Raw genomic sequence first — 22,940 nt, 5'->3', positions numbered from 1 at the left:
AGCCTAAACAGACCTATTAGTAGAGAAGAAATAGAAAAAAACATTAAAAACCTCCCCAAAAATAAAAGTCCAGGCCCTGATGGCTATACCAGCTAATTTTATCAAACACTCAAAGAAGACCTGGTTCCTATTCTACTCAAAGTCTTCCAAAAAATTAAAGAAGAAGCAATACTTCCAAACACATTTTATGAGGCCAACATAACCCTCATATCAAAACCAGGCAAGGATGGCACAAAAAAAGAAAACTACAGACCAGTATCTCTAATGAATACAGATGCTAAAATACTAAACAAAATACTAGCAAATCGAATACAACAACATATTAAAAGAATAATACATCATGATCAAGTGGGATTCATCCCAGAATCTCAAGGATGGTTCAACATACATAAAACGGTTAACGTAATACACAATATCAACAAAACAAAGAACAAAAACCACATGATCTTATCAATAGACGCAGAAAAGGCTTTTGATAAAATACAACACAATTTTATGTTTAAGACTCTCAACAAAATGGGTATAGAAGGAAAATATCTCAACATGATAAAGGCCATATATGATAAACCATCAGTTGACATCATATTAAATGGCACTACACTGAAGGCTTTCCCTGTTAAATCAGGAACAAGACAGGGTGTCCACTCTCTCCACTCTTATTTAATGTGGTATTAGAGGTTCTAGCCAGAGCAATCAGACAAGACAAAGAAATAAAAGGCATCCAGCCCTGGCCGGTTGGCTCAGCAGTAGAGTGTCGGCCTAGCGTGCGGAGGACCCGGGTTGGATTCCTGGCCAGGACACACAGGAGAAGCGCCCATTTGCTTCTCCACCCCTTCGCTGCGCTTTCCTCTCTGTCTCTCTCTTCCCCTCCCGCAGCCAAGGCTCCATTGGAGCAAAGATGGCTTGGGCTCTGGGGATGGCTCTGTGGCCTCTGCCTCAGGCGCTAGAGTGGCTCTGGTCGCAACATGGTGACGCCCAGGATGGGCAGAGCATCGCCCCCTGGTGGGCAGAGCGTCGCCCCTGGTGGGCGTGCCAGGTGGATCCCGGTCGGGTGCATGCGGGAGTCTGTCTGACTGTCTCTCCCTGTTTCCAGCTTCAAAAAAATGAAAAAGAAAAAAAAAAAAGGCATCCATATAGGAAAAGAAGAAGTAAAGGTATCACTTTTTGCAAATGATATGATCCTATACATCGAAAACCCCAAAGAATCCACAAAAAGACTACTAGAAACAATAAGCCAATACAGTAAGGTCACAGGATACAAAATTAACATACAGAAGTCAATAGCCTTTCTATATGCCAACAATGTAACAATTGAGAACGAACTCAAAAGAATAATCCCCTTCACGATTGCAACAAAAAAATAAAATACTTAGGAATAAACATAACAAAGAATGTAAAGGACTTATATAATGAAAACTATAAACCATTGTTAAGGGAAATCAAAAAAGATATAATGAGATGGAAGAGTATACCTTGTTCTTGGTTAGGAAGAATAAATATAATCAAGATGGCTATATTACCCAAAGCAATATGCAAATTTAATGCAATTCCCATCAAAATTCCAATGACATTTTTTAAAGAAATAGAGCAAAAAATCATCAGATTTATATGGAACTATAAAAAACCCTGAATAGCCAAAGCAATCCTAAAAAAAAAGAATGAAGCTGGGGGCATTACAATACTTGACTTCAAACTATATTATAGGGCCACGACAATCAAAACAGCATGGTATTGGCAGAAAAATAGACACTCAGACCAATGGAACAGAATAGAAAGTCCAGAAATAAAACCACATAGATATAGTCAAATAATTTTTGATAAAGGGGCCAACAACACACAATGGAGAAAAGAAAGCCTCTTCAATAAATGGTGCTGGGAAAACTGGAAAGCCACATGCAAAAGAATGAAACTGGACTACAGTTTGTCCCCCTGTACTAAAATTAACTCAAAATGGATCAAAGATCTAAACATAAGACCTGAAACAATAGAGTACATAGAAGAAGACATAGGTTCTAAACTCATGGACCTGGGTTTTAAAGAACATTTTATGAATTTGACTCCACAGGCAAGAGAAGTGAAGGCAAAAATTAATGAATGGGACTACATCAGACTAAGAAGTTTTTGCTCAGCAAGAGAAACTGATAACAAAATAAACAGAAAGCCAACTAAATGGAAATGATATTTTCAAACAACAGCTCAGATAAGGGCCTAATATCCAAAATATACAAAGAACTCATAAAACTCAACAACAAACAAACAATCCAATAAAAAAATGGGAAGAGGATATGAACAGACACTTCTCCCAGGAAGAAATACAAATGGCCAACAGATATATGAAAAGATGCTCATCTTCTTTAGCTATTAGAGAAATGCAAATAAAAACTGCAATGAGATACCACCTCACACCTGTTCGATTAGCTATTATTAACAAGACAGGTAATAGCAAATGTTGGAGAGGCTGTGGAGAAAAAGGAACCCTCATCCACTATTGGTGGGAATGTAAAGTAGTACAACCATTATGGAAGAAAGTATGGTGGTTCCTCAAAAAACTGAAAATAGAACTACCTTATGATCCAGCAATCCCTCTACTGGGTATATACCCCCAAAACTCAGAAACATTGATACGTAAAGACACATGCAGCCCCATGTTTATTGCAGCACTGTTCACAGTGGCCAGGACATGGAAACAACCAAAAAGCCCGTCAATAGATGACTGGATAAAGAAGATGTGGCACATATACACTATGGAATACTACTCAGCCATAAGAAATGATGACATCGGATCATTTACAGCAAAATGGTGGGATCTTGATAACATGATACGAAGCGAAATAAATAAATCAGAAAAAACCAGGAACTGCATTATTCCATACGTAGGTGGGACATAAAATTGAAACTAAGAGACATTGATAAGAGTGTGGTGGTTACAGGGGGGAGGGGGAAAAGGGAGAGGGAAAGGGGGAGGGGGAGGGGCACAAAGAAAACTAGATAGAAGGTGACAGAGGACAATCTGATTTTGGGTGATGGGTATGCAACATAATTGAACGACAAGATAACCTGGACTTGTTATCTTTGAATATATGTATCCTGATTTATTGATGTCGCCCCATTAAAAAAATAAAATTAAAAAAAAAAGAGAGGTATGATGACCTCCCAGGATTGATAATTGATTTCTAATAATCAATAAGGGCTAAAGAAATGCCACAAAGGAGGAGCCCTGGGAAGTGTATATACAAGAAAAGGGGGGAGGCCAAGCAATGCCTTGGTTTGGCTTCTCAGTGGTTTCATCCCCTCTCTCATCTCAAAAGCTCAGACATGAAACTGCCCAAACCTGGCTTCTCAGAGAGTAAGAGAGAAGGGAAAAGCCGAGAAGTCTAAGGCAAAATTCCTTTTTCTTTTTCACAAAAAATCTTTATTGTCTGACTGGTAGTGGCACAGTGGATAGAGCATCGACCCTGAGCACCGAGATCGCTGGCTCGGGGTTGCCAGTTAGATCTCCAGTCAAGGCATGTATGAGAAGCAATCAACGAGGCACGGCTAAAGTGGAACCACAAGTGGATGTCTCTCACTCTCTCTCTCTCCCCACCTCCCTCCTCGCCTTCCACTCTCAAAAAAAAATTTTTGAGACGGACAAGATGGCGCTGGAGTAGGCGAACGTACCAGCATCTACCTCCCAGAACCAATGTGGATTACAAACTAATTTTATGAACTATCAACTGGAAAAACCAACTTTGGACTAAACTAAAAGGACTCTTCAACCCAGGAACGCTGAAGAAGCCACCCAGAGACTGGTAGGAAAAGCGGAAACGCGGAGAGGGCTGCCCAGCTTCTCGGAGCGAACGGCAGCAGGGAGAGACTCGCGTGGTGGGAAGTGAGTTTAGCAGAGGGGAAAGGGCCCTGAGCCCCAGGAACAAAGCCCCAGCCTGCAGCCCCAGAGCCCAGAAGAAGCATAAGGACAGTATTTAGCTGGAAACAAGTCAGGATACTGTTTGTGAGAGAGTCTGATTTCTCAGACCCAGGATCCTTTTTAAAGGGACCATGCAGAACATCTCTCTCACAAACACTCACCTGGGGCTCCTGGAGACGGAGGGAGAGGGGTGAGAACCACAGTAACAGGAAGAGAGTGCAATCTAGGAGGCATAGGGAGAAACATTTTTGGGAGATAGCCACTCTAACCCCTGGGACGAGTCACTCCCCAAAGCTGAAGTGAATATTTCCCCCGGAAACAGCAGTACCAGCAAAGGGAAGCAGGAGAGCAGCCAAACAAGCTCCCTCGCGGCATCCAGAGCAGAGTCGCATAGAAGGAGGGAGCTTTCGGGTCTACGGTAGTGAGTCTTAGGGTCCGAGCTGCAACGCCCCCACCCACACGGCTGAGGGCGCACCGGAGAGCGGGCGGCAGCAGGAGACAAAAGCGCGGTTCTGCTGGCAGGGGCGGAAGCCGGCTGGCCACCAGTGGGCTCAGGTGTGAGCTCAATCTTGCCCGGCTAGGGAGAAGGGGGCGTGCAAAAGCGGCTAAGCTCAGCTGCCGGCAGCCTGTAATCCAGCCTCCGGGAGAAGGGCGGGAAACCCAGAAAGGGTAGAAACCAGCCCCGGAGCAAGGGCAGAGGAGCACATCCCTGCCCCGCCTGTGCAACCCAGGCTTGCGGTCTGACGTGATAGCCAGCTCCTCCCGCGAGGGTGGAGCCAAAAGCCCAGAAGAGGCAGAGTTCCGCTACGAAGCTGAGCTTGGGCACGCAGCCTTTCCTGGTAGTAGAGCCAAGGCTAGCAGCTGTTCCTTGAGTGGGATCATCCTGCAAAGGCAGGGTGAAAGCTCGGAAACAGGCGGAGACCCGCAGCTGAGCAAAGGTGCTCGCCAGTGCCCTCAGGACCGAGCATAACATCACACACGGGGGCGGGGCAAAGGCCAAGGCCACCAACCCTTGTGCACCCGAGCACGTGATCACAGCCACTCTCGTGAAGAGAAAATGCGGAGGCAGAGAAATACAACACAAATAAACCAAGAGAAATCCCCAGAAAAGGACCTAAGTGAATCAGATATAACCAAATTACCAGATGCAGAGTTTAAAATAATGATTGTTAGGATGCTCAAAGATATTAGAACCACCATAGATGGCCATTACGAAAACCTAAATAAAGAGATAACAAATATAAAAAAGGACATTGAAATAATAAAAAAGAATCAGACAGAAATGACAAATACAATATCTGAAATAAAGAATACAGTGGAAGGAATTAAAAGCAGGATGGATGAAGCAGAGAATCGAATCAGTGAGTTAGAGGACACAATAAATAAAGGCATGGAAGCAGAGCAGAAAAAAGAAAAGAGACTCAAAAAGTCTGAGGAAACTCTAAGAGAGCTCTGTGACAACATGAAGAGAAATAACATCCGCATCATAGGGGTTCCTGAAGAAGAAGAGAAAGAACAAGGGATAGAGACTTTGTTCAAACATATTATAGCGGAAAACTTCCCCCAATTAAGGCAGGAAAATATTTCACATGTTCAGGAAGCACAGAGAACTCCATTAAGGAGAAATCCAAAGAAACCAACACCAAGACACATCATAATTAAATTACCAAAGCTAAATGATAAAGAGAAAATATTAAAAGCTGCTAGAGAAAAAAAGACAATCACCTACAAAGGAGCCCCCATAAGGATGACTTCTGACTTCTCAACAGAAACACTTGAGGCCAGAAGGGAATGGCAAGAAATATTCAAAGTAATGCAGAACAAGAACCTACAACCAAGACTACTTTATCCAGCAAGGCTATCATTTAAAATTGAAGGAGAAATAAAAAGCTTTACAGACAAAAAAAAACTAAAGGATTTCACTACAACCAAACCAAGGCTGCAAGAAATGCTAAGGGACCTGTTGTAAACAGATCAAAGGAAAAAAAGAATATAGCAAAAGAGAAAAACAGTTTTAAAGAAAAAAAATGGCAATAAACAATTACATATCAGTAATAACCTTAAATGTTAATGGATTAAATGATCCGATCAAGAGACATAGGGTAGCTGCGTGGATAAGAAAACAGGACCCATACATATGCTGTCTACAAGAGACACACCTTAAATCAAAAGATGCACACAGACTGAAGATAAAAGGATGGAAAAAAATATTTCACGCAAATGGAAATGAAAAAAAAGCTGGGGTAGCAATACTTATATCAGACAAAATGGACTTTAGAACAAAGACCATAGTTAGAGATAAAGAAGGTCACTACATAATGATAAAGGGAGCAATCCAAAAGGAAGATATAACCATTATAAATATCTACGCACCTAATATAGGAGCATCTAAATATATAAAGCAGACTTTGATAGACTTAAAGGGCGAGATCAACAGCAATACTATAATAGTAGGAGATTTCAATACCCCATTAACATCATTAGATAGGTCCTCAAGAAAGAAAATTAACAAAGAAACAGCAGACTTAAAGGACATATTAGATGAACTCGATTTAATAGATATCTTCAGAACCTTTCACCCTAAAAGAGCAGAATATACATTCTTTTCAAGCGCTCATGGGACATTCTCTAGAATAGACCACATGTTAGGGCACAAAAGCGGGCTCAACAAATTTAAGAAGATTGAAATCATATCGAACACTTTCTCTGATCACAATGGCATTAAACTAGAAATCAACCACAATAGAAAAATTGAAAAACATTCAAACACTTGGAAACTAAATAGCACGTTATTAAACAATGAATGGGTTAACATTGAGATCAAAGAAGAAATTAAAAAATTCCTAGAAACAAACGATAATGAGCATACATCAACTCAAAATTTATGGGACACAGCAAAAGCAGTCCTGAGAGGGAAGTTTATAGCATTACAGGCATACCTCAAGAAGCTAGAAAAAGCTCAAATTAGCAACTTAACCCTGCATCTAAAAGAACTAGAAAAAGAACAGCAAGTAAAGCCCAGAGCTAGTAGAAGGAAGGAAATAATAAAGATCAGAGCAGAAATAAGTGACATAGAGGCTAAAGAAACAATACAGAGGATCAATGAAACCAGGAGCTGGTTCTTTGAAAAGGTAAACAAGATCGATGAACCTTTAACAAGACTCACCAAGAAAAAAAGAGAGAGGACTCAAATAAATAAAATTAGAAACGAGAGTGGAGAAATAACAACTGACAAAACAGAAATACAAAATATTGTAAGAAAATACTATGAAGAACTGTACGCCAAAAAACTAGACAACCTAGATGAAATGGTCAAATTCCTTGAATCATATAATCTTCCAAAAATCAATCTGGAAGAATCAGAAAACCTAAACAGACCAATTACAACAAATGAGATTGAAACAGCTATCAAAAAACTCCCAAAAAAGAAAAGTCCTGGGCCTGATGGCTTCACAAGTGAATTCTACCAAATATTCAAAGAAGAACTAACTCCTATCCTTCTCAAGCTATTTCAAAAAATTCAAGAGGAAGGAAGACTTCCAAACTCCTTTTATGAGGCGAGCATAATTCTGATTCCAAAACCAGGCAAAGACAACACAAAAAAAGAAAATTATAGGCCAATATCCCTGATGAACTTAGATGCAAAAATCCTCAATAAAATATTAGCAAACCGGATCCAGCAATATATGGAAAAAATCATACACCATGATCAAGTAGGATTTATTCTTGGGAGGCAAGGCTGGTACAATATTCGCAAATCAATCAATGTGATTCATCACATAAACAAAAGAAAGGAGAAAAACCACATGATAATTTCAATAGATGCAGAAAAAGCATTTGATAAAGTCCAGCACCCATTCATGATCAAAACTCTCAGCAAAGTGGGAATACAGGGAACATACCTCAACATGATAAAGGCCATCTATGACAAACCCACAGCCAACATAATACTCAATGGGCAAAAATTAAAAGCTATCCCCTTAAGATCAGGAACAAGGCAGGGTTGCCCCCTTTCACCACTCTTATTCAACATAGTTCTGGAAGTCCTCGCCACAGCAATCAGACAAGAAAAAGAAATAAAAGGCATCCAAATTGGAAAAGAAGAAGTAAAACTATCATTATTTGCAGATGACATGATATTGTATATAGAAAACCCTAAAGTCTCAGTCAAAAAACTACTAGACCTGATAAAAGAATTTGGCAAGGTGGCAGGATATAAAATCAATACTCAGAAATCAGAGGCATTTTTATACACTAATAATGAACTGTCAGAAAGAGAAATCAGGGAATCAATCCCCTTTACCATTGCAACCAAAAAAATAAAGTACCTAGGAATAAATCTAACCAAGGAGATTAAAGACTTGTACTCAGAAAATTATAAAACATTGATAAAAGAAATCAGGGAAGATACGAATAAGTGGAGGCATATACTGTGCTCATGGTTAGGAAGAATAAACATCATTAAAATGTCTATATTACCCAAAGCAATTTATAAATTCAATGCAATACCAATGAAAATACCAATGACTTACTTCAAAGACATAGAACACATATTCCATAAATTTATATGGAACCAAAAAAGAACACGAATAGCCTCAGCAATCCTGAAAAGGAAGAAAAAAGCGGGAGGTATAACACTTCCAGATATCAAGTTATATTATAAGGCCATTGTACTCAAAACAGCATGGTACTGGCATAAGAACAGGCACATAGATCAATGGAACAGAACAGAGAACTCAGAAATAAACCCACAGCTCTATGGACAACTGATTTTTGACAAAGGAGGTAAGACAATACAATGGAGTAAAGACAGCCTCTTCAACAAATGGTGTTGGGAAAACTGGACAGCTACCTGCAAAAAAATGAAACTAGACCACCAACTTACACCACTCACAAAAATAAACTCAAAATGGATAAAAGACTTGAATGTAAGCCATGAAACCATAAGCATCTTAGAAGAAAACATAGGCAGTAAGCTCTCTGACATCTCTCGCAGCAATATATTTGCTGATTTGTCTCCACAGGCAAGTGAAATAAAAGACAGGATAAACAAATGGGACTTTATCAAACTAAAAAGCTTCTGCACAGCTAAAGACAATAAGAACAGAATAAAAAGACAAACTACACAATGGGAGAATATATTTGACATAGTGTCTGATAAGGGGTTAATAACCAAAATTTATAAAGAACTTGTAAAACTTAATACCAGGAAGACAAACAATCCAATCCAAAAATGGGCAAAAGAAATGAATAGACAATTCTCCAAAGAGGACACACAGATGGCCAATAGGCATATGAAAAAATGTTCAACATCATTAATGATTAGAGAAATGCAAATTAAAACCACAATGAGATATCACCTCACACCAGTCAGAATGGCGCTCATCAATAAAACAACACAGAATAAGTGCTGGCGAGGATGTGGAGAAAAGGGAACCCTCCTGCACTGCTGGTGGGAATGCAGACTGGTGCAGCCACTGTGGAAAACAGTATGGAGATACCTCAAGAAATTAAAAATCGAACTGCCTTTTGACCCAGCTATACCACTGTTAGGAATATACCCCAAGAACACCATAGCACTGTTTGAAAAGAAGAAATGCACCCCCATGTTTATGGCAGCATTGTTCACAATAGCAAAGATTTGGAAACAGCCCAAGTGTCCATCAGAGGATGAGTGGATTAAAAAGCTTTGGTATATATATACTATGGAATACTACTCAGCCATAAGAAATGATGACATAGGATCTTTTACAACAACATGGATGGGCCTTGATAACATTATACTGAGTGAAAGAAGTAAATCAGAAAAAACTAAGAACTATATGTTTCCACACATAGGTGGGACATAAAGATGAGACTCAGAGACATGAACAACAGTGTTGGGGTTACAGGGTGGGGGGAGGAGAGGGAGGGGGGTGGGGGAGGGGAGGGGCACAAAGATCATGGCTTTTCAGCATTGGCCATATTCCCCCCTTAATCTATAGACAGACAGCAAATATTTACGTATGGTGTTCCCACTATAAAGACTGCTGTCTTAGGGACAAATGCTGACAAACTATTTCAGCAGTTCCTCCTTCTTCAAAGACTTATATGTAAACATAGAGCTCCATGTTTCATAGGACATACTCAAGCTCACTCCATGCTTCCTGGTGCTTTAGCACAAGGGAATGCCCCCCCCCTTTTTTTTTTGTATTTTTTTTTGTATTTTTTCTTTTATTTATTTATTTTTTGTATATTTCTGAGGATGGGGATGGGGAGGCAAGCAGACAGACTCCTGCATGTGCCTGACTGGGATCCACCTGGCATGCCTACCGGGGGGAATGCTCTGCCCATCTGGGATGTTGCTCTGTTACAACCGGAGTCATTCTAGCAACTAGGGCGGAGGCCATGGGGCCATCCTTAGTGCCCGGGGTGGATTTGCTCCGGTGGAGCCTTGGCTGTGGGCGGGAGGAGAGAGACCGGGAGGGGGGAGAGGGGGAGGGGTGGAGAGGTAGATGGGCGCTTCTCCTGTGTGCTCTGGCCGGGAATCGAACCCGGGAATCCTGCACACCAGGCCAACGACTCCGACGGGTCTACCATATCATGCTTTTTACTTAAAAAAAAAAAATTTACATTTCTTTTGAAAGCTGATGAACAGGAGACACCAAATCTACCTTCTTTATTAGATCTAGCTAATAACACTGTTCTGTCTTTTTTCCAAATAGCTCCAGATATATGGAAAAGATTTATATAGGCGGATGGGGATCCTCAAACCCCTCAGCGAGATCTTCTGAGAGTGGCTTTTAAGATACCTAGAGGCAGAAAAAGCCCAATAGAGATCAGGGGGAACTACCAGCTTTTAGGATACACCCTTAAAGGCTCCAGCACCCCAAAGGGGTCTCATAGGATGCCATCTGGGTTCTGCTTCAATAGTGGAAAGGAAGGTCATTGAGCTAAAGCCTGCCAGGCTTACACACCTCTGCTGTGAGGAAACAGGGACACTGGAAGGTGGGCTTCCCCCTCGCTCCTCTAAGGGAGGGTTCAGTCTCTTCCAGGCCTGCTCCAGCCACCTATGACCTAACCTTGCCCAGAATGCTGGGGTTTGCCACTGAAGGCTGAAGGTGCCCAGGGCCGTCGACCCCATCTACGACACTGTGGACGAGCCTAGGGTATTTCTTCCAAGAAGCAGGTAAACTGATCTCATTTGCACAAGGGCCACTTAACTATGTTTTGCCTGAATAGTCAGGTTCTTTATTCTTCCCTCAAAGATCTCTGTTGTGGGTGTTGATAGTCCTATTTTCTGCTGCTTTGCTTAATATATAGTGTTTCCTTTATTCCTCCTACCTCAATGCCCCACTCATATTTCAGGCTGGGACCTACTCTTAATTTAGAGCTCTCTTTTCTCCTTTTGCCAACTTGTATTATGAATTTACCTTTGCCACCCAGCTTAGTGTATCCCAAGGTTCTCTTTACCAGGCCACAGTCACAGAGCTCCAGGGAAAAGCAACCTGGTCTCAACTCTCCAGGCAGAGGAGAACAGAAGCTCCATATCCACGCATGCTGCAAATGGCTTTTTCCAGTCTACCTGAATCATTACCAGCTAGAAGCAGCGGTCATTGGGACTTGGACATGAGCTGCAAAGTATAGAATGGTGACAACAATTCCAGTGCCATACGGACTTTTCCTGTGAGGAACTTTTCTGGACTCCTGCTCCCTGTGACAGCTCCTAACAGACTGAACTGTGGTTGGGTTGCATTTTTCAGGGATTTGGCATGGTGAGGGGGCCAACTTGGACTTGGGGAACATGTTAAGGACACTACTCATTTATGGATTCTTGCCGTATTGGCCAAGAGTTTGCTTAAAGGCTTTTAATCACTGTAAAAAAAAGAGAGGACTAGATGAAGAAGATGGGGCACATATACACCATGGTATATTATTCAGCTAGGAGAAATGGTGACATTGAATCACTTATAGCGGAATGGTGGAGTGTTGGTAGCATTGTGCGGAGTGAAATAAGCGAATCAGAAAAAAACAGGAACTGCAGGATTCCATACATTAGTGGGACATAAAAGCGAGACTGAGAGGCATGAACAGGAGTGTGGGGGCTATGGGGGGTGGGGGGAGGGAAGGAGGGAGAGGGGGGGGGGGGAGGGGGAGGGGTACAGAGAGAACTGGATGGAGGGTGGCAGAGGACGATCTCTCTTTGGGTGATGGGTATGCAACATAACTAAATGACAAGATAACCTGGAAATGTTTTCTTTGAATGTATGTACCCTGATTTATCGATGTCACCCCATTAAAATAAAAATTTATTTATATATATAAAAAAAAAAAAGAAAAAAAAAAAAAAAAGAAAAGGGGGGAGGAATCATTTGCAAATAGTTGACTTAGATGTTGCTACAATGTTTCCAAAAGGTTCTTGGGTGCCTCTTGTTTCCAGGGAGCTAAATAGTTTCTGTTGGGCACCTCGTCTCTGTGATGTGTATCAATCTGGACATAATCACCAGTGGAGAAGAAGCCGGAAGTGGGGGGACAGAGAAATGAGTGAGGGACACACTACAGTGAGGTCTGGCTCTTCCCTCTGATAGGAGGCAGGCTAGAATCACCTTCGGACAAGAATGGGGGTGCTTTTATCCTGGGAAATTCCCGCAGAGAAGCAAAGAGTCCAGAAGGCTCGGTTCAGCCATTCTTCCTGACATGATTTACTAGGGACAGCCCACATGTTTGTTCTGAGCTCTTTCACAGAGTAACGCACACTTTAGAAAAAAAAAACAAAATGTTTGACTCAAAAACCCACACTACTTCCACCACGCTGAGCATAACCTGAACGGCCAAGTTAGTTAAGCATCTGACGCGTAGTTTGTCTTTTCTAGGGGAGAACATGTCAAGTTTTCCTAGTTTCCGTGAATCCTGGGCCTTGTACCCATAAATCTGACATGTGCTTTTATTTATATCCCCTGTCGCAAACCTGCGCCACCCCCCCCCCCAGTTCAATACAGACAGAACCACGGGCCGCGGATGGTCCAAATGTAATGAAAACCATTTTTTCCCTCAAACAGCTTCCGCTGGTTTTGGGAAATAAAGTTATTCAGAGGTGAATGAAAACAAAGTAGCTGGTGATGAATGGTTACAGTAACTGGGACTGACAGCCTTATCATAGTTGAGCCACTGTTACTCCACATGGGTGAGGAGATGGGACCATTACCGTGGCATTTTTCAATTGTGCAACGTCTCAGGAATTACCACAAAGAGGTGCACTCTCCCCATCCAGAAGGGAACCATGCGCAAAACAGTCCATTAAAGCCCATGACGGGCACTGAGGAGAATTCTGAGCTGCATGTTCCAAGGCGACTGGATAAACCTCCCAACGCCTGGTCCCACGGTGGACATGACGGGTCTCTGCCCAGAGCTGCAATGTCACTGTGGTCTCCACCCTCCACCCTTGTTGTCCAAAAGGTTCTTTTAATTTATAACCACCTTGTTACATGATCTAAGGCAGGGGTCGGGAACTTATGGCTCGCGAGCCAGATGTGGCTCTTTTGATGGCTGCAACTGGCTGGCAAAAAATTTTTTAATAAAAAAAAATGTTAAAAATATAAAACATTCTCATGTATTACAATCCATTCATCTCCTACCGCTCATATTCATGGTTGCGGGTGGCTGGAGCCAATCACAGCCATCCAAATTTTTATTGGATAATGCATAACGTACACAGGTCGTGTATGGCTCTCATGGAATTCCATTTTAAAATATGTGGCGTTCATGGCTCTCTCAGCCAAAAAGGGGCCAACCCCTGATCTAAGGGATTGCTCATTCAAGGCACCCTTCTGTTAATGCAGAACTCGGGTCCTGTGTTTACATCTTTGATAGATCACCCTGAAATCCTCTAACCTAATATGGCCCAGGCGGATGTGAGCGCCCTTCTAAATTAGATTCTTCCTAGGAAATCATACACTGCTTCCAGCCCAATCGAATTAGGTAGTGCAATGGGAGGGGGGAGAGAATGCAGCTGGTCCCCAGTCCTGGCGTTCACCACAAGATCAGGCCCCAGTTTCCAAACCTCCGTCTGGCTTCCAACTGAGTTCTGGGAGAGACCTCTTACGGGTCTGCCGCGCAGACAGGGAGGAAGGTCACATTTGCATGGTGCTTTGAGGCCAACGGCATAGAAGGCACTGTCATGCCTAAGTATTGTTCGTGCGCCAACCCAACACTACCTCCAAAAAAACCCAAAAAACAAAAACAAACAGCTCTACCTTCCCCTCACATGCTCACATGGCTTGGGCATGTGTCTGTTGAGTGGAATTCCTAAAACCCATCCCAGACAACAATTTTCCTTTCCTTTTTCATTTTTAAATGAATGTACTATTGCTGCTGTATTCAAGAAAAAAATTTTATTATTTTTTATTCAGTGACAGGAAGGGAGGCAGAGAGACAGACTCCTGCATGCACCCTGACCAGGAACCTCCTGAAAGCCCACTAGAGGGGCAATGCTCTGCCCATCTAGAATGCTAGAATGTTGCTCTGTTGCTCAGCAACTGAGCTCTTCGTAGCACCTGAGGCAGAGGACATGGAGCCATCCTCAGTGACCGAGGCCAACTTGTGCCAATTGAGCCTTGGTTGCAGGAAGGGAAGAGAGAGAGAGAGAGAGAGAGAGAGAGAAAGAGAGAGAGAAGGGGAAGGGGGGGTGGAGAAGCAGATGGGCGCTTTTCCTGTGTGCTCTGACAGGGAATCAAACCTGGGACATCCACATGCCAGGTCAATGCTCTAATCACTGAGCCACTGACCAGGGCCTGAAGTAGCTTTTGTGTTTTGAAATCTCAGTTCTTCAGAGAGCCTATTGGGGGAAAGAGAAAGCCCAGTCATCTGTCCTGATTCTCTTCATTCCATAGTTATGGGCGGAGGTAGCTCTGCTCTGTTGGCCTGTCCATCCAGATTATTTACCAAAAACTCGGCTTATTTACTTGAGTGTAAGTGAATATTACAGCAGTGGGTTCCCACAGAGCCACGCAATGGTGCTATGTTGTGTTCTAGGCGAAGGGGACCCTCGGCAAGCTAGCGAGTCACCTGCCACGCCGGCTCCATCCCTTCCTGGAGGGTCACATGAAGTGACTTCCACCCCCAGGAATTAATTTCTTGGCTACTGTCATGGACTTTGGTGCCCATGATGAATGTTTTCTACAATGAATACTAAATTAACCCAAACTGATTAGAGGCCTTTCTACGTTATGAATGGGATGTCACTGCAGTCTGGTCCTCTCCATGGATGTGACATTTCATGATATCATTTCTTCTTGCTGGAAAAAATCAATCTTTCTCCCCTCACTGGGTTTGTCAATGCTGATAAGATATTCCCTGCCACTCCCAGCACCCCCCACCCCGTTACTGAGAACTGGCTGACAGGCAGTGCCCTTGAAGACAGCTGTGACCAAGGGGAGGTCGACCACGCCATTTCTACACTGGTCCCTGATGACCAGCGGGAGGTCCAGGGACGGGGCAACCCGCTCTACAGGAGGGCTTGGAGAAGGGAGCAGGAGGACCCACAGGCTTTTCTCAAGTTCACACCCCACCCCAACCCCCAGTTTAAATGAGATATAATCGACTCAGGACGACATACAAATTGCAGGTGTTATAAAACGATCACCATACCATGTTGCAACATACGACTACAAAGTGGAAGAACACACACCTCCTTCATCACATAACCAGCATTCTGTCAGTCAGACAGAGACAGACCAATTCTGCATGACCGCTCTCACCTGTGGCATCTAAGAAGCCATACCCGTGGCAACCGAGAGCAGGGTGGTGGTCGCTGGCGGCCGGGGCGAGGAGATAGCGTTGGAAGGGCACAGGCTTCCAGTTAGAAGATGGGCAAGGTCCAGGCCCTAGTGCCCAGCTGTTGTATAAGAAACACGTTCTCTCTGTTCAAGGGATGCTTTCGAGGGTGGCAGCCCAGGAGGGGGCTGTTGCTGTCACCCGATCTCGGCCTCTTCCAAAGAGACCGGCATTTGCAAACCAAGGTGAAGTTGAAGGCTGAGAAGAACAGCACTTGCCTGTTTGTTTTCTGAACCGCTCTTCCCTGACCCCCTATGCGCTGCAGGAGAGTCAGAGGAGAGACGGGCCTCTCTGCACACCTGCCCGGGCCCCTCACTTCACCTTCTGACACAAGCCACCCAGCTCTCCGTGGATACAGCTCTTATTTTTCTCTTCATTCAATCATCCTAAGAGCAGCAACAGGAACAAGCCGTCGCGAATCGAGTACTTACCTTCATACGAGACTCCAGGCCACGTACTCTCCATAGACTGGCCTAACCCCCACGGTGGTCCCCTATAGTGCACGCATTCCTGTCCCTTTAGTGAGATCCTGCCGCTCCCGAGGTGCCAGACTTCAGCTGAGAATGCTGCCTTTTTGACTCCCAAATCTGTTGTATGGACACAGCCCTTGCAAAACAGCAAACTCAATGAAACTTTCTTCTCCTTCTCAGGTTCAAATCGAGGGCCTTTAAATTGAGACCGATGATGTGTTTCCGAAGCGGGAGTTCTAGGTTCAAAGTCAGCTGGTCCTTGGGTTTCTGCTGCTCATTCCCAGCATGGAGGCGGGTGTTCTGGCTGCACCTGTCACCCTGCCCGCCTGTGGGCTGCCCCCGTGCCGCAGGGTGCATGGCACCCACTCGGTCCTTCTGTCTGCACTTCGCTGTCACCTGGGAGTTGATGGTGTCTCCGTCCCCAGCTCCCAACCTTTCCACAGACACCACACCTGGGAGACACAGAGGACAAGGGCATTCCTAAGGTCCAGGGCCTGTCTGCCCTTTGTTCCTGAGCACAGCACTGTGGTGTTCCAAGAACGAGCTTCTCATCGGACACCTCGTCTAGAGGTATGAAGATAAGTACTCAATATGCGACGGCTTGTTACTGTTGTTGCTGCAGCATGCATTTTTACAACGTTAATGGGCTCTTTAAAAAAACCACAACTTTTCTCCTTTGAAGCAGAAACCAGAACACTTAAAAAAAAAAAGCCTTTTTTTCTTTAAATGACCCAGTGTGAGCACCAGAAACATCTTCAACTTGGGAGTTTTCTGATTCCTTTATGATTCTTAAAAAAAAAATGTGTCAAAGCACCGTCCTGGATGTGTGTGTGTGTGTGTGTGTGTGTGCGCGCGTGCGTGCGCACGCACGCACGAATGCTACCAAGGGGGTGACGTCACCCGTGCTCTCTTTGGCCTGTTGACATGTTAGAAAGAAAAATAACCTCTTTTGATAAAATGGAGTGGTGAAGAAGGCAGAAAAACAATGCTGAGACTAAAAGACTCATAAGAATTTGATCTTTAAAATTTAGTTTTCTTACACCTGACCAGGTGGTGGCAAATGTGGATAGAACATTGGCCTGGGATGCAGAGGACCCAGGTTTGAAACCACAAGGCTTGAGCGTGGGACCATAGACATGACCCCATGGTCGTTGGCTTGCAGCCCAAGGTCGCTGGCTTGAGCAAGAGGTCACTGGCTCAGCTGCGGGCTCCCAGTCAAGGCACCTGAGAAAGCAGTCAACGAACAACTAAGGTGTCACGAAGCCATCCCAGTGACAGAGAGGGAGCCAATGCCGTGGGAGGTGCCTTTGCCTTCAGGAGCTGGACTCCGGGGGCTAGAGCCATACCTGCCCTCCGCACGCCGGGAGTCTGAGCTGGACTCCGTGGGCTAGAGCCATGCCTGCCCTCCGCACGCCGGGAGTCTGAGCTGGACTCCGTGGGCTAGAGCCATGCCTGCCCTCCGCACGCCGGGAGTCTGAGCTGGACTCCGTGGGCTAGAGCCATGCCTGCCCTCCGCACGCCGGGAGTCTGAGCTGGACTCCGTGGGCTAGAGCCATGCCTGCCCTCCGCACGCCGGGAGTCTGAGCTGGACTCCGTGGGCTAGAGCCATGCCTGCCCTCCGCACGCCGGGAGTCTGAGCTGGACTCCGTGGGCTAGAGTCATGCCTGCCCTCCGCACGCCGGGAGTCTGAGCTGGACTCCGTGGGCTAGAGCCATGCCTGCCCTCCGCACGCCGGGAGTCTGAGCTGGACTCCGTGGGCTAGAACCATGCCTGCCCTCCGCACGCCGGGAGTCTGGTGGGGCATTCAGATACAGGAAGTCTTCACGGGGAAATCGTGGCCACAGTCGAATGAGTGAAAAACAAGTGTTGACACTGGGCCCAAACTGCAGGACTGGCCTTCCCAGACTCTCTCATGGAGCACCGCTGACCACATCCGTCACCCCGGGAGCTCTCGGGCCTGGGCGAATGTCTGAGGATCCAGTCTGCCTGCCCTAGAGACCTTCTCGGGAGGGCAGCGATATGGACTCTTTTAGTGAAAAAGCCACTTAAACAAGGATTACTCATCTCTCCTTTATGGACCTTCTATATCCACGACTTTCCCTGGAAAAGCGTCGTAGGGTCTACCTCGCAAGCCGCAAGCGAGGTGAGTCTCCATCAGGTCTAGCTGAAGTCACCCCCATTTTGGTAGACATAGTTACTGTTATTCTCTTGTCTCCAGGGAGACCCAGACCTATCACCAACGGCCATCCACACCGCAGCTTTTGTGCCCTGGGAGATTACAAGTAAGTAAGTCGGCTTCCTCTTCTGGGTAGGAAAGCTGAGCCTATAAACACTCCTCAGGATCTTCCCCTGGGGCCGTTGTTCCCACCACCTCCGAGGACCCTCCCCGAGGACCCTCCAGCTCCCCTCAGCTCCACACAGCCCACCCCATAACGGCTGTGTTCGCCCGGCATTTTATGCCATCTGAAGCTGTCTCTGCCCTGAGGACTCCCTGGTGGACTGATTAAACGTTCATTTAGCAGCATCTTGGTGTCCTGTTACCCAAAACGTAACTCACACAACCTGGACCGGGGACAGTGAGCCACCGTCCGGCTATAAACATGCTAGTCCAACCAGTTCAAAACATGATCACCGATGGCGGTTTGCTTACCAGCTGCTGGCCCTTGGGGCCCCACCCGGCATACTGGAGCTTTGCGTTGCTGACTTCTGGCGGGTCGAGGCTCTGAGGATCCCTGGAAACAAGGCAAACAGAGTGGAACAGGGGGAAACAAGGATTTAAGATACCACAAGGCTGTGCTCCCGCCCAGCCTCTCCCCCACCCCTCGCTCCAGTGCGTCCCATTCAGGAGCTGTGTGCTTAACACAACCCATCTGGCTCAGACTCCACCAGGTTTCCTCAGATGGGTGTGCAATGGCTGGTGAGCCTGAATAGTAAGTATTCGCTAAGAGGGCATGTGCAGAGGAGTCCATAGATCAATTAAAAAACAAACAAACCCCAAAACATCCAGAACAGTCAAAATTAAAAATTAAAATGTATAGCTATGCAACAATAATTTATATCTCCATCTTTGGCTTTCTGGCAGATAAGTTTTTTTCCCCACTCTAAACAGAATGCCCGGTCATTCTGACCTCCCAAAACCATCGGCTTCAAGGACAGATTCCATCTTTTGGTTTGTTTGTTGATAAATACAACTCTCTACAGAGAGTGGGGGGGGGGGGGAGAATTAAGGGAAACATTTTTTTTTCCTTTTAAACATCACTTACATTTTTCATTCTTAATTTATTCCATGCAATGTACCATGCCAGCAAAATCCTGCCTATGTATTTAAAGGTCATAATGGATAAAAATCAGAATGAAAAATCAAGCCACTAAAAAAAGCACACACACACAAAAAAACCCTGAATGCTCTGTATAAGCGTTAACTATTTCAGGACATTGTGCGGCTACTGCTGTCTACGATGTAGAAAAGACCGAGGTTCCTATTTCCTTTAGATGATGTCGCTGCTCCGGGTGAAGAATTCTATCTGTGCTCTGCTGAACAGGCCCGAGTTCCTTGCCATGTGGCTACAATATTTCTGAAGCAGAAGACACCGGTATGGATGTGCTCACTCACTTACATGTGGCTAGATAGTCTTTGGGAAAGGAAGACACTGAATTTTTAGAGATGCCTGAACAAAACAGACAAGGCAAGAAAGGGAGGGGGCCTGACCAAGCGGTGGTGCAGTGGATAGAGCGTCAAACTGGGACACAGAGGACCCAGGTTCGAGACCCCGAGATCACCAGCTTGAGCGTGGGATCATCAGCTTAAGGAGCAGGGTCGCTAGCTTGAGCGTGGGATCAGAGACATGACCCCATGGTCGCTGGCTTGAGTCCAAGGCCGCTCGCCTGAAGCCCAAGGTAACTGGCTTGAGCAAAGGGTCACTAACTCTGCTGTACCTCCCCCGGTCAAGGCACATATGAGAAAGCAATCAATGAACAACTAAGGTGCCGCAACGAAGACTTAATGCGTCTCATCTTTCTCCCTTCCTGTCTGTCTGTCCCACTCTCTGTCTTTAATCTGTCTCTGTCAGGAAAAAAAAAAGGAAAGAAGGTGGGTGGGCAAGGATGTGCTGACTGAGGGCTTGGATCAGTAGGACATCCTAAAGTCAGTGCTTCCCAATCCTACGAGAACACCATGGGATATATTTCAGAGTCAAAATCATGGGAGCCCTGGCCGGTTGGCTCAGTGGTAGAGCGTCGGCCTAGCGTGCGGAGGACCCGGGTTCGATTCCTGGCCAGGGCACACGGGAGAAGCGCCCATTTGCTTCTCCATCCCTCCACCGCGCTTTCCTCTCTGTCTCTCTCTTCCCCTCCCGCAGCCGGGGCTCCATTGGAGCAGGGATGGCCCGGGCTCTGGGGATGGCTCTGTGGCCTCTGCCTCAGGCGCTGGAGTGGCTCTGGTCGCGACATGGTGACCCCCAGGATGGGCAGAGCATTGCCCCCTGGTGGGCAGAGCGTCGCCCCATGGTGAGCGTGGATCCCGGTCAGGCGCATGCGGGAGTCTGTCTGACTGTCTCTCCCTATTTCCAGCTTCAGAGAGGTGGAAAAAAAAACCCTAAAAAAATAAAGAAAAAAAATCATGGGAGAGGGGGGGCAGATAGTCAGCAGTGCCCCAGCCATTTCCAGGGAAACCTGAAGATGGGGGAGGAGCACCCAGTAAGGGATGGCACGGCCCTGGACCCAGCAGGCATGCCCGGGCAGTTAGAACAGTCACGGGGTGTGTTAACATCCCGGGTTCCAAATGCACTTTGGCCAAGCCTTCCACAGTCTGATATTACTGTTTCAAAATGTCTTCATAAACAAGGCTGATTTCCTCTCTGATGTTCATGTTGGGAAGGGTTTTCTACGGAAGACTCAAAATCCAGAAGTGATAAAAATAAGAGAGCCATCCATTTGACTACAGACTATTTTTTCTTAATTGCACGACAAAACGTTACAAAACTGAGGAACTGGGAGAAAATATTCACAACACATACAGCGGACAAATGGCTCATATCTCTGTTGTGTAACAATCTCTAAAATTAAGGTTACAAAAGACCATATATATACATATAAAATGAGAAAAAAACAGGAGCAGGCAAGTCTCCAGAAAAGGTATAAAAATAGCCCCTGAACACATGAAATAAGTACCCAACAGGCAAAACGAGAGAAATGCAAATAGAAGCTATACTGAGTTATTTCTCACTTATGGAACTTGCCAAAAAAAAAACCCAAAAAGGAAAGCCAGAAAAATATATAACACATGGTGTTGGTGAGGCTGTAGGGAAACAGGCAATCCCATGCTTTGCGGTGGGGACACAAACTGGTACAACCCTTTCTGAGGGAAAACTGGGCGATGGCCAATAGAATTACACGCTTAAGTTCTGACTCGGACCACTTCTGGGAAGACACACCTCGAAAGACAGGAAAACACACAGGCCGAAGGTTGTATTCATCGCAGCATTGTAATTACAGAACACAAGGAACAACGTGGGGGTGAGGAGGTAAACCATGGTACCTCCACGCTGTGAGAGACGACGCCATTGTAAAAAAGGGTGAAGGCCCTGGCCGGTTGGCTCAGCAGTAGAGCGTTGGCCTGGCGTGCGGGGGACCCGGGTTTGATTCCCGGCCAGGGCACATAGAAGAAGCGCCCATTTGCTTCTCCACCCCCCCTCCTTCCTCTCTGTCTCTCTCTTCCCCTCCCGCAGCCAAGGCTCCATTGGAGCAAAGATGGCCCGGGCGCTGGGGATGGCTCCTTGGCCTCTGCCCCAGGCACTAGAGTGGCTCTGGTCGCGGCAGAGTGACGCCCCGGAGGGGCAGAGCATCGCCCCCTGGTGGGCAGAGCATCGCCCCTGGTGGGCGTGCCGGGGTGGATCCTGGTCGGGCGCATGCGGGAGTCTGTCTGACTGTCTCTCCCCGTTTCCAGCTTCAGAAAAATACAAAAAAAAAAAAAAGGGTGAAGGTCTCCACAAACTGAGGTGGAGGGATTTCTGCGATGGAGCTACGCAAAGCCCAACGGAGTCACTATCGTGCGAGATCCATCATATATAAATAGAAAGGGACATAGGACAATAGACCTATATCTCCTCATTCGTATCAGGGTGCGTGGGAAGAAGGGGAGTTGGGGACAAAGTCACTGGGGTGAGTGAGGAAGGAGCCACATCTCTCTGGGTGTATTTCGTTGTTGGTATAACACCTGGTCTTAGACCACAATAGGGTTTCTCATACTGTTCAAACACCCCCCCAAAACAATCTGGATGCGCAGAAAGTCAAAACGGAACCGGAACTCCCAACTACGAACCAGAACCCTGGCACAAGCAAACCACAATACTATACCACACGGAAGGGAAGAAGAGAGCCAACATAAGAAACATCTGGAAACAGCATATCGACAAGATGCCGCAAAGCTAAGACAGAAGGGACTGCAGTCTGTGGCCTTGTGGGCACACGAGGGTCTTCTGGGGTGACCTACAGGTTAGCGATTCTGAAACCACTTTAGGTGTGCGCTAGAATGAACTCATGTGCCAACACATGGGGACACTGGGGGTGGTGGGCCAGGTGTCTCCTTGTTGGAGGACGTTACGAGGGTAAGGAAAGCGAGGGAGAACCCAGGGAAGTTTTATCTGCTGACCTCTGGCTGAGCTGTCAGTTTCTTTGGGGGGCATGTGCTTCTGCAGAGACACAATTTTGGGCACTGCCTTCCTATGGGGTGGACCACCAGCTCTGCCCTCTGC

The 22,940-nt window shown here is 45.7% G+C and overlaps 1 protein-coding gene across 5 annotated transcripts in view; it reads right to left on the bottom strand.

Annotated features, from left to right (window-relative positions):
• The window catches only part of DPP6 (dipeptidyl peptidase like 6), a 590,008-nt gene that overhangs the window by 90,099 nt on the left and 476,969 nt on the right, over nucleotides 1–22,940 (bottom strand). For all 5 annotated transcript variants that reach the window (XM_066235792.1, XM_066235795.1, XM_066235791.1 and 2 more), the window contains exon 7: nucleotides 18,839–18,920. In XM_066235792.1, the coding sequence (XP_066091889.1) occupies nucleotides 18,839–18,920 (82 nt within the window). The remainder of the gene's footprint in view (nucleotides 1–18,838; nucleotides 18,921–22,940) is intronic.

The sequence above is a fragment of the Saccopteryx bilineata genome, chromosome 6, assembly GCF_036850765.1.
Source record: "Saccopteryx bilineata isolate mSacBil1 chromosome 6, mSacBil1_pri_phased_curated, whole genome shotgun sequence".
NCBI classification, from domain to species: Eukaryota; Metazoa; Chordata; class Mammalia; order Chiroptera; family Emballonuridae; genus Saccopteryx; species Saccopteryx bilineata.
The sequence above is the reverse complement of the archived record's forward strand: the minus strand, read 5'-3'. Positions and strand labels throughout refer to the sequence as shown.